This window comes from Zonotrichia leucophrys, chromosome 13, assembly GCF_028769735.1.
Source record: "Zonotrichia leucophrys gambelii isolate GWCS_2022_RI chromosome 13, RI_Zleu_2.0, whole genome shotgun sequence".
Classification (NCBI taxonomy): domain Eukaryota; kingdom Metazoa; phylum Chordata; class Aves; order Passeriformes; family Passerellidae; genus Zonotrichia; species Zonotrichia leucophrys.
The window spans coordinates 13,703,718-13,723,017 of NC_088183.1; the positions used below are offsets into that span (position 1 = coordinate 13,703,718).

Here is a 19,300-nt window from a genome sequence, read left to right on the forward strand (position 1 = left end):
AAGCTTTTCTTCCTCTAACTCTACTCCTCTTAAAAGATATTTTTATTCGTGCCTTACTGTGATCAGCCAGCTGTGTGGCCCATGAGTGGTGTCTGACATCTGGGGTGGATTTTCTTGTGGTGGCTCTCTGGTTTTTGGGAGCTGGGCTATGAGTCCCAGCTGTTCAAGTGTCAAACAGGCTCTGGGTTCTCTCAAACATGGTTTGCAAAGCAGCCCCCAAGTCCTGCCCCCCTCACTTGCCTTCCTCTATTCCACTCCTGAATTCTGGAACTAGGGAGCCATCATTTTGACCAAAAAAAAAATAAAAAATCTAAGTTTATTGCTTTTTTCCTGATCCCACAGTATCTTTAGTTTCTATTTGTAGTTTTTAACAATCCAGTGCAAAGCAGTTTGATCAAACTCAGCATCAATAGACTGTATCCTGCTTTTAAAATGCTGTAAAAACAAGATATCATCAAAATAGCTGCGAGAAAAGGTTTAGATATTTCTTTTTAAATGTTCTGGCTTGATTAGGGTAGATTGAACTACATGAGCTAATAGTTAATTGTTCATATATTTGAAAAGTATAAACACTTCTAACATTTCAGTATATTTTTACATGAACCCATGCGAAGATTAATTTCTTCTCTGTTTAATTATAAAATTTCAGATGAGTATTTTTTTAGGTAGGTGTTGGAAGACTAAAGTTGTTCAGGAGTTTGAAAAATAACCAAGATTCATAATTCATCTGGACCATATATGTTTTAATTTTCTTTCAAATAGTTTTTCATAGCATTGAACAACTGAGCCAAAGAACCACAATGCATCAAGGTGCAGTCCCTGTTCTGAAGAGAATTAAAAAGGATAATAACTTTGGTGTCTAAGAAGTAAATATAAGGATGCAATTGTGATTAAAACCATTCTTTTTAATTAAAAACTAAATCAGTTTGTAGTGGAGAATATTACTAGGTTGCTAGGTTGTGATTTTAGGTTAGAAGCAATACTAAGAGGACAATTATCTAAAAGCACAAATTAACAACAACAACAAAAAATCTGTTTAGGAATAGCATTTTTTGCCTGGATCATGATGGTTTATTGATTTTGAAAGTGGTGCTGCTTCAAATAGTGTGATTTTCCAATTGTTAGGAATCATAAGGCATTGCTGAGTTTCTTGTGGAAGGAGCTCCTCAAGGATAGCACTGAAGCTATTTTTGTAACTTCAGCATGTACAAACACAAACCCCTAAATGTCCCAGAAGATGCTGATTCTCCTAAAAACAGAGACACATTAGTACAGATGAGAGAACTGACTTTTTGTTTAAACCACTGGGAATTCCAGAACTGAGTCCCTGATGTAGCATGCTGCCATCCACCTTTCAGCACAGTGTAAATTTAAACTGTTCTGACTGCTTTCCATTCCATAAAGCAAGGCAGAATGTGTGTATGCTGGGTTACAGACCACTTATCTCTCAAACCAAGAGGAATTAGCATTATAGCATCCAGTCCTACAATGGAAGATAGTTTGCTCAGAATGAAATAGTTCTATAAAAAATGGGTGTTTCTCTTCCTCTCCCATATTTTATTTTTAAATTGCAGAATCCGTTGCAATTGGACCATAAAGGTGTTACTGTAAGCAGGAAGCCATTAATCATTATTTGTTGTTGAAAAGTGAATGAATTTGTTAAAATGTTTGCAGATTCTGATTAATCCTTATTTTTCCATTTAAGAGTAGCTTTATAACAGTGCAGGAAAAGCAGCAGCAATGTGCCTTTTCTTGTTTCAGAAGCAATTGAAAAGATGCTTTAGGCTTAAGACAGAAAATCACTGCATAGAGTTTGTAAGGATTCTGAAATGAAGGTTAACATTGCTCCCATGTGGCATTGCTAACAGCTGAATCAGGGTGAGGGAGTAGAGTGACACAGATTTTTAGATACAATTCATCTTTTTATTGGCTTTGGAACAGGGGTAAAACTGCTTTTTTGTTCCTGTCTCCCTTGGATCATTATTAATTGATTCTTTATCATGAAACCAATCCATATATATCTTCAGTGTGTCCTATGAATGTTTGAAACTTTTTTTTTCCAAAATAAGTCAGAAATATTGATTTAGAATGGAGAAAGCCTGCCATATTTAGAGAACAGGGCATCCAAGTCAAGGTCACCCTATTTGTGAAGGCTGAATGGACACTGGCTGATTTTTCATTGGAGTCTTCTGTTATATATTCCATAACAATTTTGATTGCTTGTATGCTGAGAAAAAATGTGAATTAAAATCACTCAGACCCACTCTTAATTATAAACAGTACTTTATATACCTAATCAAAAGTGTTAATTAGCAGTGAAATAGCACTCAGCGGACTTTTTGGATACACTGAAATGTCTCCTAAATTTGTTAATATTTCCATTCCACATGAAAGTTGTTGGGTTTTTTTTTAAGTACAATTAAGACAATGCTTATTACAATCTAATTATATCCCCATTCCTTTTAATCTTTCAATCTTCCATAGACAAAGAATATGCTCAGTAAAATCTGTCATATTTGACCAGTATTTGTGTTTCTAGTTACCATGAAATTCCTAAGATCCTCATTAAGTAATTTAAAAGCTTTTACTGCATTAAAATTTTAAAGTAAGAGATGCTTTGTAAAGGGAAATATTTATTCAGCAGAACTGGGAGGATTTAAGATGTGTGCCTTCCATTGAAGACTGCATTTATTTACTCAATTTTTATAGTTACAGTTTCCCTTACTTATTAAGGATTTTTTTCAGAAATTCTGATATTAAACACTGCAGTTTTAAAAATTCCTAGCAAGTTGTATGTAATGTTTCTGATTTCTGAAGTGAGCATTCCCACTGATACTAAAGGGGAGATTTAATAAAGTTATTTGCAGAATATGTCCCCAGATTTTAATTATTTATTTGCTGTATTTTAATGGTTGAGATAAAAACGTAATGAGATGTGAGGAGGGATGTCACTCAAAAGTGAATAAATGACAGTGAAGGGAAAAGGAAAATGTCAGTTCTCATCAGTATTGCTTCTGAATTTTTGTCCTATGACTAAAGATTATAGGTTTATTAAAGATGAACTTCCACAGGGCTACTGCTGCTGGTCCCTTACTTGAATTAGGTAACTTGAGCCCAGCCTAGGAAATAATTGCAGTTGGTGAGTGGTTTCCTTCATGGTGAGAAGCAGGTGAGCATGCTGGAGAACTCACATACAAGTTTGGGTAGATTTGTACCTTGAGGAGCCAGGCTGTGTCACTAAACTGCAGGAGAGCTTTTCCAGTGAGTGACACCATTAAAAAGGATTTTTACATAAACTTCCTGAGTGCTTACAGCAGTTATTAGAGCAAATTGGATATGCACTGTGCCTGATTAAGCATATTCCCACATATGTGTTTACCCTGAAAGGCAGAGCTGTCCCCAGGTTCTCTTTGCTGGGTTGTGATCTGTGAGATCTCACAGAGTCAAACTGCACCAAGCCTTGGGGACCATTCTGGTGTCACCCGGGCAGCTGCTGGTGGCACCCCAGTGGAACCTGTACCAAACCTTGGGGACCATTCTGGTGTCACCCTGGCAGCTGCTGGTGGCACACCAGTGGAACCTGTACCAAACCTTGGGGACCATTCTGGTGTCACCCTGGCAGCTGCTGGTGGCACACCAGTGGAACCTGCACCAAACTGCACCAACCTTGGGGACCATTCTGGTGTCACCCTGGCAGCTGCTGGTGGCACACCAGTGGAACCTGCTGGAACTCCTCTGCAGCCTGAGCCCAGCAGGATTGTGCTGGTGCTGAGCAGGGGAAAGGGCTGCACTCTGCTCAGCTCACAGCTCTGAACAAATGGCCATCAGTATAGGAAAGCCTAATTAACATGGTTCTAACATGCTCCTTGAAAGGTGGTGGCAGTTGAGCTGTAAAGAAGTGACAGTGACACCATACCCCAGTGAAATTATGGGAAACAGGCAGAGTGGGGTAACCTAAATTCTGATTTCATTTGAATGCTGAGGATCAATAATGCTGATCTTCAGGGCAGTCTCATACTCTGGTACCTTTCCCCTGGAACACTGAGAAAAGTGATGACCTTTATAGAAAAGAAAAATTTCTTGGGCATCTGTTTATTATGGTGAGAGATACTATGAGCTACTAATATGTTTTCAGCATTGCAAAGAAAGAGTTAATTACACAAAACTTTACATTATTAATGTATAAAATGTAATGTAATTACACAGCATTATCTTTTAGATGTCCCTTACACAGACCATAGATTTTCTTTATTATTATCATTAGTATTATTACTACCACTACTATTATTTGTTATTGGAAATTCCTTTAAACTGATCTTTGTTTCTTCTTTTCTTTTTTTGTTGTATTTTTTAAACTAAAGCAAATATCCTGACAATACATAGTTCTGCACTTTTTTCCTGGCATGAATCAATGACTGGAGTTTATTAATTCAATTGACTGATTCTCCTGGTCACACAATCCTGTTGGAGCTGGGGCACAGTGGTCTCCAGATTTCTTGGCTTCATCTCCCACTCCCTTACTTTGTGTTTCCCTTCCTAAATTCTCTTGGCAAACAGTCCCAGTGGAAGTAGTAACAACCTGCCTGCCCTGGGATGGCTTAAAAACTGTCAAATACAGACGCAAGGCAATCAAATTAAAAGTCTCATTGGTGCTTCTGATGGCTTCTACAGAGAAATGGAAAATAAATGCTCTGCCCAGCAGCAGAAAGACTTAAGTATTCGTTCCAGAGAATTAAGGACACTTGTGGTGAGGCGAGGGGAGGAGCAGAGCCATCAGTTGCCTGGTAGTAAATATGTTTAATGTAAAGCAAGCAGAGCTTAAAGAGCTCGTTTGTCTTCCAAATTTCTTCCAAGTGCAGATTAAATACTCTTGGCTTTCTTGGGGGTGAGATGGAGAAGATGAGCTCCCTTGTAGATCAAAATCACTTTCGCAGATTTATTTAGTGTTTAAATATCAAAGCAACTGGCTAGATCTGAAGGATTAGGATGTTTTTTCCTTTGCCACGTAAACAGATAAAAAAGGAACAGAAAGATAACTGTTTTATGCATGCAGGACTTAAAGCAGTTCATTTGTGAATGCAACATTTTTATTTCTGTAGCTTTTATTAGCTATTTGTGCAGTTGGTAGATATAAAAATTGGAAAATGGTATGATATTCGTGAGGCTTATGTTTATTGACAGGGGATGCAGAATGGTGCCTTGCACTTTAGAATTAAAGGAATGTTTATAAAGTATATTTTATGTACTGAAATATTCATCCTCTATCCTATATCTGCCAAACAACTCAGCATACACAAACACTCACATAACTCAGAATATATTGCTTATCTAGTTTAATTTGTTTTGCATACATTGCCCATGTGGTGGAATACTGCTCCTAGGTCATGAGCATTATTTCATACTTTATATTTGTTTATTTTCAAACTCCATAAATTCTAGCCTTAACAGACATGTGAGATATATTTATTTTAATATTCAAATACCCATTATTTTTGGCCACTTGTAATCATATTTTAATGTCATGAAGATTTAGGACTGCTGCAAGCCAGAAGGCATAAAACATTTAGTGCATTGCTACTATTTTTCATTCCAAACTATTCCACAAAACTTCATAAAAACTTCTGGTTTCTTCTCTGGCACTTTCTTTGGGTTTTTCTTTTGGACAATTGGAATGTTGGAACTGAAATCCAAACCCATGCAGTGTGCAGCCATTTAATGGAATCCATGTGATTAATACTTTAAGAAGATCAGCTGCAAAATATAATGCACATGTCTAAATAGTGTTTTTCATCCTGAAGGGATTCCAGAGTTCTGTGCCAAATTTGAGGGACAGAAGGTACTAATCTGCCACACAGTAAGAGAGGAAACTGCCTGCCTCTGTTAAGGCTCATATTTATTCTTCTGCTAGAGATAACCTGCACACTTACACGGGATCAGCATTTGCATACCTGAAAGTTAATTGCTAAATTATAAATTCTATGCAGGCATTAATATCTAATGAATAGCAAGCAATTATATTTTAATAGCGCCTGAGAAAACTGGGATTCCCTGCCCTGAGAATTATGAAATATAAAGCTCTAAAACCAAAGGGATGGTAGATAATTCAGTTTAGGAGGGATGTCAGCAGGTCAGCTGGTCCAAGCTCTCTTCAGAGTGGAATGGTTTTGGGGTGACACACCAGACTTGGACCCATAAATTTTGGGGCAGATTCCCTCCAATCCCCCTACAGGCTGTTACCCCTCGGTGCTGTGCATCTTCTGCAGTGGACTGAGCTGCTTAAGCAGTTTATAACATCTGCTTGTTCTCACTGCAGCTCCCTGCTTGTGTATCCATGTCCCACTCCCTCACATTACTGAATTCAAAATGAATTTGAAATACTGATGAAAACTACTGTTAAGTAGCACTGACAGAAGGGGAGCAGTTCTGTTAGGTCACTCTGAATGCTAACTTGGCTTCCTGGGCATTTTGATTGACTTAAACTCCTCAATTTGGTAAAGTTTTTTTGTACACTAAAGGAGTTTATGGTCAAAGAAATGCAATTATCATTTCTTAACATGATTTTTAACATGATTTTAATTTTTTATCTTATGTGGAGGTTCTCATCTAAGGAGGAAAGGAATTAATTCCTCCTCTATGCAATATGTGGAGGATTTGTGAAGTGAAAAAAGTATTTTGAAGCTAATGACTGAACTGAGAATGTCTTCCTACAAAAATCCTAAATTACATTAAGTCTAGATTACATTGTAATTAGGTTAGCTATTCTTTCAAACATGAAGTCAGTGTTTTGCATGTTGCCCTTCAATTGACTGAATTTATACATCCTGTCTGATAGGTCACTTTATCATTATGCAGCCACAAAACTCTTTAAATAGACATTATTTTAGAGATAAATTCAGCTTGAGAAGGCTTCTTTCTCAGAAAGGATATTACATATTACAAAGGATGATGCCAGTCCTTGTATGTGATATCAGAAACATTAATACAATAAAAGATTATGGTTTTGGTACTAGTTTTATGAATGCAATTTCACCTGGAATTATATTCTAAATGGATTTTGTTACAGTAAGATTAATTTGAAAGACCCAGCTATCTTAAATACAAATTTTTACTGCATCTTTTATATATCTTTTTATTGGGGATATGAATAGGAGTTGGATATGAGTCTTGTTTGAAAAGAATACACTGTGTAACTCAAATATGCTGGTAGGGTCAAATTTTAGCTCCTGCTCAAAATTTCAGCAAATAACGTGCTTGGCCTCTGGAAGGAGCTGTGTGGCTGGGCTGCAGCAGTTTCCTAGGTTATATTTCACATACCTTCTTTGCTGATGCTGGTAAAGCTGTGCTGTTGGGCTCTGTGCAGGAGGAGCTGTCCTTGTGCTCACATTTACAATTTTGGGGTGCAGAGAGAGCCCTGCTGGCTGTCACAGAGCACTGGGACTGCAGCAGTGCAGAGGCTCCTCAGTCTGATGCTGACCTTCCCAAAAGGCACTCTCCCTTCCTTCTGGAAACTGTGTATAAGGAGCCCAAATTCTGGGCTCAGCTGAAGCTCTGTGCGTACTCAGCATTCTGAGCAGACATGGACATTTGGTTGGTTTCTGTTTGGTTTCCCCAAGTCTCAGGACAGTGTAGCACAACCTGTCCTCCTCTTTTCCCTGCCCAGCAGCTTGGAGGGGTCACACCAAAGCTGGTGCCAGAGCTCTGTTGGTTGTGCACAAGAGGGAGACCTCGAGGGTGTCTCCCCCTGTCACAGGAGCCCCTTTGCCTCAGTCACTGAACATGAATTTGGGTAACATGGAAAGTTCTGGCAGCAGTCCCTTGTTAACAGCGTGTGAAGCTCTTGAACCCCAGGCTTTCTTCAATCTCAAATTTTTGTGTTCTCTGCTGAAACATAAGTTTCCTTCTCTTTTTGTTTGTGTGTGTGTGTCTCTGTATCTTTCTTTTGTTCTTTTCCTTCAGAAAGATACAAGTGACTGTACTTGAGACTTTTTCATACCAGCAGTTCCTTTTGTGTGATCTTTACTTCTCTTCTAAACAGTCACAGGTTTTTTCTCCTATTTCTCTGCTTTGTTTGGAGAGTTGGGTGTTCCCTGAGTTCCTGTCCCTATGCAAGAAAGTCTGGAATTGCAGGATAGATAATTCTGTTATGAAATACATATCCCAGGCAATTTAAGAAATGTTACTTAAAATTCCTAATTGTTTATCTGCACAGGAAGTATTGGAGTGGAGGATTTCAGGGCTCTTTAAAGATACTTTTTGACTGTTGTTGGTTGTTTGGTTTTTTTTCAGCCAGTTCAATAAATGCAATTGTAGCTGGGCCAGTCTGTAGTTCTAACTCAGGCATGTATTCATCTGCGCAGCACATGTGCAAGTAGATATTTATTCTTTATTTCTTTGTTTGGTATGTTGCTTAATGAAATACTTAGGGTGTTGAGTGGTTTTAAAAAAATTTTTTTTCTATAAAAAAAAAGAAATAGCAAGGCAGCCAGTGAGAGCCTGCTGGTGACAAACCCTCGAGTGCCAGGAGAGGCTCCTGCTGTGTGTGAGCCCTGTGTGGAAGCAGCAGCTCTGCTGTGCTCCATGGCAGTGGCTCTGTGCTGAGAGCCTGGCTTCATTCTCAGCAATTTGTCAATCAGTGTCACTGCCCTGCCTCAGAGCCCTGGGCTGGTGCCTCTGCATGGCTCCAGCCTGTTCTGGAACTGTCAAAACTCACTCACAGGGGCCTCACCTCCCACTCAACCAACACTCTGGTTCATTGACATGTGTTTCATTCCGTGTTTGGGGTGTGAGTTTATTTCAGTTGAAGTATTACTCTGTAGAAAATGACTTGTGCCTGTGCCTACCATAACACTGTGTCATTTTTATTTGTATGCCCTTTCTTTGGCTTTAACTAAGCCCTGAAGGCTTTGGAATTGAAGGATTAAAAAATAACAATAGCAAATAAAAAGCATGATTTTATTTTCAGTGTTGCTAGGTACCTCATTCTATGTAGCTCATTTATTATTAGATAGCTGTAGGCATACCAGCAGCTCACCGAAGGAATGAACAGAAAATATGGAAACAGTGATTATCCTCTAAAATCCAAATTAAACAGGCTATTGTCATTACTGCTTTTATGTCATTTCTCTAAATTCTTTAGGTACCATCATATCCCAGACTACTTTTATTTGCTCCAGTTCTGTAGTTAACAGCTTTAATGAGAAGATGAGGATTGAAATGTAATTTAAATGTTCCCCTTGAAACTCGTGTGCATCCTGTGAGTGAGAAAACACTGTGTGTAGAACATACTCTTCCCTGCAGGGCTTCTGCACCCACAGGAGCACCTGATCCAGCCCCAGCTGAAGTCACTGGAAAGGCTCCAGTGAGTGCCAGCAGGCTTTGGATCAGGGTGTGTGAGATGAGGTCATGTGGAAAGATAAACAGGAGATATCACATTCCAGATGTAGCTGTGCCCATGTGCCCTAAATGGGGACAGCTGCTGGGAGCCCACTCTGCTGGGAGGTGCTGTTTGCAGAATAAATGGCTGATGGCACAGCATCAGAAGGACTCAAAAGACACAAACTCTTGATTTACTTCTATTTTTCCATGTACAAACTGACCAGAGGCTAAAAGCATAATGCTTTTCTCTAAGCGGCTCTGAGATACCACTTAGATTTTTTTTTTCCCTTCATCTCTCCTATTCTTTTTCTTCCTTTTCATTATACTAAGAGACTACCTCTTCCATCAGGGTTTGGAAACTTATAAAGAGAAAGGTTTCTCTAACTTCTCTTTCTCTGGCTGCCCTTTCCCTTCCTTTTTTTGGAGAAAGATTTGCCCCACCATAAGTGGGAGTTCTGAAGATTCTGGCTGAAACCACAAATTGGTTGGGCAGACTTTATGGTTTAGTTTACTTAAAATGTTTGGTTTAGAGTTTAAAGCCGTTTATGCAATGGAAAATCCATATATGTGTGTGAAGCTGGACATGTGTACTTGTATCCCTGAAGTTTGGGAATACCAGAGCAAAAAGGAAGTCTGTGCAGAATTTATCCAAAATTGGATTAGAATTCTTAATGTACTGCCTAGATACTGGAAATTAATTTGTTGAGTTCAAATATGAACTAATCACCTTACAATTTAATCTCAGAATAATTTCACTGTAGATGAAAGCTGGGAGTATTCTCTTGTAAATACATCCAGCACCCTCCATTTTTGAACCAAGCACAGTCCATAGCATGGTTTTTGCTTTCTGATATCTCTCATATGCTCATCACAGATTCCTGATGCAACACTGAAAAATCTTTCTGAAATCTTTCTTGCTGTTTTAATTGTGAATTCATATGTATTTGCAGTAAAGTTTTCAGCTTCCAATTCCACAGGCAAACTGCAGATAGAGAGGAGGGAGGCTGCATTAGTGTTTCACCTTCAGCAGCAGCTAGAAAAGTGTGAGACACTCGAACTGCTGTTGCCTGTACTCTGCCTGTTCTGTGAATAAATAGGTTGTCAATCTAGCACTTTAAACAAGCACTTTCTTCTTTTTTAACCTTGCTTCTTGACATTTTCCATTAAGCATACTGTAATGGAAAAGATGAGGAGAATTTCTCTGCACACCAGGAATAGCAACCTGTCTGCTTAGCACCAAGGGCCCTTTGCTGAGCGGTGAGTGAGAGCTCCATCCCACACTGGATTGCTTCTTGAGATGAGATGCTGATAGCCCTGCCCTGTGTGGCTCTGGGAGGATTCCCCAGGCTCAGTGTGGCTGCAGAATGCAGGCAGGCTCTGCCAAAGCAGGGAGAGCTGGGGGTGCTGCCTGCAGAGAGCCTGGCCAGCAAAGGCCGTGTGTGTGTCCAGCTGTGCCACTGAGCCTGGGCTCTCAAGGCTCCTCAGGCAGGCACTTGGTCACCTTGTCCACTCTCCAAACCCCTTGGTGGCCACCAAGCCCATGAGATATGTGGAAATCCTGTGTGTGCAGGTGTTCATCAGTAACAATCACTGCTCACATGCACTGGTAGGAAGATTTAAACAGAGATAGGCAGTGCAATTGTTAAATATAAGCCTTTTTTAGAAGAAAACTGTTATTACTGCAATTCCTAAATATAAGCCTTTTTTAGAAGAAAACTGTTATTACTGCATCATAATGGACCTCTGTTTTCTGGCTGGTCTAACAGACTAGAATGCTATATGGATACTTGCTTGAAGAGAGGCAAAACCAGAAATCCATAGATTCACACAGGCATGTACAGAGACATAACCATGCAAAACACCTAATTAGTTGTCCGTTACTTAAAGCTGTTTCAAAGCTAATTCGTCATGAACTAAATAGATCTTTTAAGGAAGACATTATTGTCCAAGCACTTAGATCTTATTGTAGTGTACTGCTGCTCCTTCCCTTCCTTGTGATATTTATGCTCCTCAAACCCCAGCTCTGCCTTTGGAAGGCTGCAGTTAAATGAGCTCTGTGGAGGTAGCATCGTGTTTCCTAGCAACACCATGTCTGTGGCACTGGTGCTGCCTTCCCTCTCTTCTCTAAACGCAAAGTCATGTCCATTAATCCCCAGCTGCACTTAAAACTTTTCAGGGATTTTGCTAGCTCCCCACTGTTCATGTTTTCATTTTGCTCAGATGCTGCAAGGCAAACTGCTTCAGTGATTTAATTCTTGTCGGTGCCTCAGTAGAAAACCAACCACATGGGTATATTCACAATTACTGTTTGGTTTTCATTTAAAACAAATAATTTGTCCTACACTGTGATGCCGCCCCTCAAACATTATCATATTGGTCATTCAAACAACCTGACAAATGGAAGAGATAAACGAAATGTCTTGAAAATCTATTACCTGTGCTGCAAAAGTAACTGATTTTTTTAAAGCTAAGATATGTAGTGGCAAAATAATCCTAAATTTAAGTGAAAGAGACTTTTTTTTTTAATACACAACAACTTGTAGGACTCGTTTCTGTCTGCCAACAGCTTTCTGTGTAACATGAACTGAATAGTCTCTGACCTCTTGTGATACCAGCTGTGAGTTCCAGGGGCATCACTCTGTTGTATGGGAAGCTGCTGCAGCATTGTGAGAATGAGTCTGGGGTCAGAGAAATTGCTCTCTGACTTCACCTGGCTACAGCCAAGGCAGCTGGGAGGGGCAGGAGGAGACAAACTCAGAGCTGTGGCTTTCTGAACAGATTTGTAAAGGCACACACCTATTGTCAGGCAGCACAGCCTTCCTCGTGCTCAAAGAGGTGCTCTGAGAGGTTGGCCTCAAATCTTCTGTCACCCCACAGACAAAAAATAGCTGTGCTTGTGTGGATTGGGTGTTGATGGATCTGGATGTATGAACCAAGGCTGCACTTTGGTTTTCTTACCTTTTCTCATCATGAATATTCAGTAAGATACTGTAATGTCTCCTGGGACTCATTTACTTCCAGGAGAAAGGAGGTGAGGTATTCTATCACCTATGGACATTTGATAGAACATGTAAGTAGCTTAGCTAATTAATATTTTTTTTCCTAATTTGGCTCTTGTTATACAATAAGTCATGTCATATTCATAGTCAAAACCACTCATCTTTGAGGGGATATATTTTTAATATGTTTTTCAGAAAGTGTAAGATGTGACAGCAAAATATAAGTAAACTTAGTGTTAAATAAGTAGGTATTCGAAAATTACAATCAATGGAGGAAAAAATTAATTTATTTAAATAGATAAAAATATTTCTTTAAACTTTGTGTTTAGACACAAAGTTTAAATAAATTATTCTGGAGAATCATGCAACACTGAGTACAAAAAGTCCTCTGAGCACTGACGAACTGAAAAAGATGTGTACGCACATACAGAGGGAAAAATAAGAGACAGATCTTCTGTCAGCAGGCTGTCATTTCTATCAGCTCAAGGTCTGGACCTTTAGAGGGTTCTTCAGACAGGTGTTAGAGCAGTAGGGCTCCTGAGCTAGATCCCCATTGCTGCAGGGCGTCCCTTCCTTCGCCGAGCGTTCCCGGCGGTGGCAGGACCGAGCCTTTTTGTCTGCACAGTAGCACGGCCTGAGCGCAGCGGGGAGGGGGTGCCCGGGGCTCACCTTGTCCGTTTGTCCTCGCAGATGGCTGTCCGGACCTGTGCAATGGCAACGGGAGGTGCACGCTGGGCCAGAACAGCTGGCAGTGCGTCTGCCAGAGCGGCTGGAGGGGCCCGGGCTGCAGCGTGGCCATGGAGACGGCCTGCGCCGACAGCAAGGACAACGAGGGAGGTGAGCGGGGCCTCGTCAGTGCCGGCGGGCAGAGGGCCTCGGGAGGCACTGTCCTGCCATGTCCTGCCGTGTCCAGCCATGTCCCGCACTACTGGCAGGTGTCACATTGCTCTCCAGCATGGACAGCGAGCTGCGGCCGGGCGGGACCCGCAGGGAGCCCGGCTCGGTGCCAGCCCAGCCCGGCTGGGAGCGCGGCCCGAGCGGAGCTGCTGCTGAGGCAGCGGCACGGAGCGCCCTGTGCCCCTCGGAGCAGCCACAGAGCCACCGCGCTGGCCTTGTCCCCTGCTTGCTGTGCACAGTCCTGCCAGGCTGTCCCACAGCCCCTGCCAGACGTGCTGCTGCAAACCTGCCAGCTGCCCCTTGGGCACATGCCGGTCCCATGCAGGTGTCTCTGCTGTCCCCACCTGCCAGCTGTCCCTGGGTCACAGCCCTGCAGGCTGTCCTGGTGTCCTAGCTCGGCCAGCTGTCCAGCCTGCGGCTGTCCCTGCTGGCACAACCCTGCCAGGCTGTCCCTTGGTGTCACACTGCACGTCTCCAGCCAGCTGTTTGCTACCCCACCCTGCCAGGCTGTCCCTGCTGTGCGCAACTCCTGCCAGGCTGTCCCTGGACACAGTCCCATGCCAGGCTGTCCCTTGTGTGCACAGCCTACCAGGCTGCCTTGTGTCCCTTAGCCCGCAGGCTGTCCCACACTGCGCTGTCTGTGTCACACTGCACGGTCCCCATGGCAGGCTGTCTCTTGCTGTCCCCCACCCCTGCCAGGCTGTCCTTGCTGTGCACAGCCCTGCCAGGCTGTCCCTTGGTGTCCCTTAACCTCTGCCAGACTGTCCCACAGCCCCTGCCAGGCTGTCCCTGCTGGGCACAACCCTGCCAGGCTGTCCCTTGGTGTCACACTGCACAGTCTCCATGCCAGGCTGTCCTTGCTATCCCCCACCCTTGCCAGGCTGTCCCTGCTGTGCACAGCCCCTCCCAGGCTGTCCCTGGCTGTCCCCCACCCCTGCCAGGCTGTCCCTTGCTGTGCACAGCCCTGCCAGGCTGTCCCTTGGGGTACACAGTCCCCATGCCAGGCTGTCCCTTGCTGTGCACAGCCCTGCCAGGCTGTCCCTTGCTGTCACACTGTACAGTCCCTGTCCCAGGCTCTGCAGGGCAGGGTGAGATTTGCTCCATGTGCGTGTAGGGTAAGGGGCTGACATCCCTGCTCTGCTCTCCCTGTCCTGTGTCAGGCATATCACTATTAAATATAGGATGTGTCCTGTGTTTCCCTTCAAAGATGTTTTTTGGGTTTTGTTGAGCCTTCCATGGTGGCCTGAAAACAGTTCTGAGATGTTTTACTTCTCAAAAAGATTGGTTAATTTGCTCCTTAATTTACAGGAACTTTCTTATTTGTTTCAATATAATGTCTTTAGAAAGTCACACAGATTCCTTTTCATATCCTTCTGCTGTCTGCTATAAACCAAGCATCAGACACAGCTTTTTTTCCTTGAGACTCCTTCCCTTTCCTTTGGCCAATAATTAATCTAAAGAAAACATCCGCTGTTTGCTGATTAATAAATATTTTATAAATGTATTTCCTAAAACTGCAAAGCAACATTGGGCTGTATCAAGGGTAAAATTGTCATTAGGCTGAGTGCTTTAATTTAAGTAAGTCCCAAACTGAGGAACAGGTGTATTTGGTTTTGATTACATGATATTAACAACAGCTGAATATCATCAACTTGTTTTAATTTGTAAATCCTCTGTTAGTTCCTTGGTTTCACATGCTCAGTGCTTACAAAAGTATTTTAGAAGTTCAAAAGCTATTTCAGTTTCAGAGAACTAGAACTTGCTTTATAGCTGTTACTGAATTATAGAAAGCAGAATCTAACTGCCAGAGTACATTAATTGGCTTTTAAGTATACAACAAAACCCACTAAACTTGTGTTAATATTCAGTGTAAGAAACTAAAAGGTGAAATGCTTAAGTTTGCATTTTTTACATGCTTTGAAGATTATAAAGGGAAATTTGAAAACAGATGTATTATTAGAATTTCCTCAAAGAAAGGAAAAAGGTTGGAAATGTTCTTAGAAAAACTGGAATAAGAGGTTTATTTATCTACCCAGGACCTTATTTTGCACTTGTAAAACAGACAGGCAAGCAGGGGAAAAAATCACCAGTGACACTATTCTGCTGCTCATCCTGATGAAAAACTGTAAAGTTGTAAAACTTATTCAAGGAGAGTAAACAGGAGCTCATCAGAGGCAAAGAATACAGACAGAATTGCCATACAACAGATACATCATATTATGAACTAATAATTAATGCAGAATTGTATATTCCATTATCATGTGAGTTGCATGGATTTTGGTTTACCAGATTATTACTGAAAGAGAATTAGTTGGTCTAGCTGAAGGCTGGAAAGGCTTAGGGGAGAACTTTCCAGATGTTCTCAGTGTTAGCATTTTAAGTAATTTTTTTCTGGATTCTAGAGACGTTACTGGTCACTGGTTCTTGTGAGTGTAAATCATTTGAAAATTTAACCTTGATCCAAGATACAAACAACCTAAGAAGTTCCTTTGACTCCCATGCTTTCACATGGGGTTTAGGTGGAAATTAGTCTCAGCAATTTAATTCAGTGATCATTCCTGCTCTTATAGTCTCATCCTTACTAATTCCCATAGAATGTTTGTATAAGGGAGCACAACACCTGTTCAGCTGCTGTTTCTCCACAAGCTTTCCAGGCATTTCTGAAGAACCAGAGGCACTTTGAGCTCTGCTGTGTTTCCTGCATGCTGCTCCCCTCAGGCTGTGCCACTGCAGAGCTCTCAGTCTCTCCCATGCCTTGGGGGTTTGTGCTGCTGCAGTTTGCTCCATTCTGGGGTTCAGATGCCTCTGAGATGTCCTGGGATTCTGTCCCATGTGAGCTGTGAGCACAGAGGCATTTTCCTGACCACCAGTTTGTCAAATTGATGAGAACTACAACAAAACTCAAACACAAATATAATATTAATCACTTAATGATTAATAAATCTCAGAATCAGCTCTGCCTTTGCCTGAGATGCACTGCCCTGTACATGTCTGGTTCTGCACACCTGGCCAGGAATCTGTGCTCTGAGCTCTGTGTTCAGAGGGGAGTTTGCAGGAATGGAGAGGCTGGAAGGGCTGTGTGTGTTCTGTGCTTCAAGCTGCACCTTTATGTAATTGTGACTCTCTATATAAAGGAACAGATAAAATTAAGTTTTCTCATTAGACAAAGCTGAAAAGTGTACTATGGGAATCAATAGTAAGGATCCAGCTAGTTACCAGAATGCCAAGTTTCACATAAAATGCAAGTTTATTGGAAGTTAAAGAAATTGCCTCTTCTCCCAGTCACTCTTTTCATTTGAAACTCAGCTGAGTTTATTTGCAGCAAAGTGTTGAACTCATTTGCTGCTCCATTACCAACATTGCTCTGTTAACATAAGCAAGCAGTTCTGGGGTAGTACAGAACACACAAGCTGTTCTTTTGGAAGGCAGTAGGGTAGCTAAAAATACTCTTTTTTCCCCTTTTTCCTAAATGAGTTCTTTTCTGGACAGTTGAGCCTCTTTCCTTTCTGTCCATCTCTGCATATTGTTAAAATACAATTCCTTCAGCATGTCACTGAAAGGGAACTATCATTTCCTATCTTCTGTGGCAGCAGATTTAACATATTTTGGAGCTTTTTCCCTGTTCAGCCATTCTTATTGCAGTTGTATCTCACAATCAGATTCAAATGCCTTGGGCCAAGTCTTCATTTTATGGATGTCAAGGAGAGCATTGCCACTGACTCCAGAGGGTTTCCCATTTGTCCTGCTTTGTCTTATTATCTGCCACAATGCAAACTCCATACCATAGTTCAAAAAGAGAAAAATGAAAGATTATACTTAATATTTTCTTTCCATTTTAGATTAATGTCCTTTCGTTGGTTTATTCCTAGAAGAGGCAGATGAGTCCCCCTCTCTTTTAGACTTACAAATCTTCATTTTAAATGAGATGTCAGTGTGGATTACTGGCATGAATAAAATGTGATTCCAGAGCAGTGAGAGGAGAGCGGCTCCAAAGCTGCTTTCTCCTCCTAGGGCTGTGCAGGGTGGATGATCTGAGGTAACACTGGGAAATTCACCTGCTTTTGCCCTCACCATCACATGTTAAATCAAGATATGGCTTATCTAGGTCTGGCAGTGCCCAAGGCCAGGTTGGATGGGGCTTGGAGCAACCTGGGACAGTGGAAAATGTCCCTGCCCATGGCAGGGCTGGCACTGGATCAGCTGTAAGGTCCCTTCCAACCCAAACCAGCCTGTGGGTTCTGTGATTCATAATGAACATGTTTGGGGTTACTATGGTGTACAGGCTACTTTGCAGAAAAAACTTGAAAGTCTCTTATTTATCTTTTTGGGAGTTTTTTTGGTTGAATTTGTTTTTTGGTTTTTGGTTTTTTCCATTTCTCTGTAAGGACAAAGCCTAACTGAAAAGTGAGGGGATTCTGGCAAAGCCTCACTTTTAACATCTCTCGAAATTGGAAAGTGCTTCTGTTTTCCACATCATGTTTGGATTACATAATTTGCTCACTGTGGCTGCTTCTAAAGCTAATTTCTTCCCTTAATCAGTCCCTCAGTAATCTAATCATTATTAAGCATCTTTTGGAGGGATTAGAAATAGCTTTATTTTAAGACCTGTAATTGTGATTACAATATATAATCCCCCTAATAGACACGTATAACCTATTTAATTCACCATGGCTTTATTTTAGGAAATTAAGGCATTACTGATGGTATTTTGAGGAATGTGAGAGGATATGCTACTTTTTACATTCCTATTTCTTTTGGCTTGTTGCACAAGGAAATCACTACTGTGGCTGTTTATACCCATCATTTTGAAATAACTATTTTATAATAATTTGCTTGTTCCTAAATAGAAAAATATTTTTAGTCTCCCTAAATTACTTCAGTTTAACTAAATTTCACCTTAGACTTTGCAGCACTTCCAGCTGCATGAGACAATGGGATGCACAGCAAAACTCAGATGTCTTTCCTAAACTATAGTTTCACTAAATGTTGGATACAGTTGATATCCATCACATTTAGGAATGTTTGTCCTGAATGTCTTGAGATAATTTGGGGAAGAGATTTAAGAATCCTGTCCTTTGCAGAAGCAGCTGTGGCACAAGCCCATATTGCCTACTGGGGCTGCTCTTTCTAGGCTTTTCTCCTCCTTCTTTCTCTCTTCTCCCCCTTTTGCATCTGTTCAAATTTACTCATTTTTGTAGTTTTTATTGGCAAGAGAGTTAAATTATGTAGTCTCAGAGAAAGAAAAACAGGAAATAAGCAAAGTTTTGCTAAATTTGTTTTGTATTTGATCAGGACGGAGAGGGCAGGTGCAAGCAGGTTAAAAAGAAATAAATTTTTAAAAAAGCTTAAATGTAATCACTGCTTCTATCACTTCCCAGACCACATTTCTCCTCACAATGTAATTATCTGGACTAAAATTGGTAGGAGAAGGAAAGGAAGCAACCCCTAGCAGTATAGAATACTAAGCCAAACAGAAATGAGGAATTTCTTATTTGTTATGCAAAGTGGCACATTCTTTTTAAAATACATTTTAATTTCTTTTCCGCTTGACTTTCCAAAGAGAGATGTGCATCTCTCAGAAGGCAAATTTTGCCCTTCAATTTGTTACTCTATATCTTTAACCCCACCAAGAAGTACAGTTGGTGGTAATTCTGTTTGGCACAATACATTAAAGATAATGAATTAGAGAAAGCCAACTAGCTGCTCCAGTATGAAATCTCTTCAATTCACAAGAAAAATGAATTTCTAGTGAAGTTCACTGTCAGGACAGTGCACTTGACTGATTGAAAGGCTGTTTATTTGAGTTGTCTTAGAAAACTCATCTCTGAAATTAGACAGAAGGAAAATAGAAAGAAAAGAGAAGTGTCTTCCTGCAATAAACATTTAGAAAAAAATTGCTTTTAGAAAATTACAAATCCTGTGACTTGATACTGCATCAGGCTCGTGACATTTAAGATAATACAAGTATTTCACAGCACAAAAGCAAATCATGTAATTTAGCTTGCCTCAACAAGCATTGCCTCAGCAGG

At 41.0% G+C, this 19,300-nt stretch overlaps 1 protein-coding gene across 6 annotated transcripts in view; it reads left to right on the forward strand.

Annotated features, from left to right (window-relative positions):
* The window catches only part of TENM2 (teneurin transmembrane protein 2), a 675,237-nt gene that overhangs the window by 607,030 nt on the left and 48,907 nt on the right, over positions 1-19,300 (forward strand). For all 6 annotated transcript variants that reach the window (XM_064724588.1, XM_064724589.1, XM_064724590.1 and 3 more), the window contains one exon: positions 13,065-13,211. In XM_064724588.1, the coding sequence (XP_064580658.1) occupies positions 13,065-13,211 (147 nt within the window). The remainder of the gene's footprint in view (positions 1-13,064; positions 13,212-19,300) is intronic.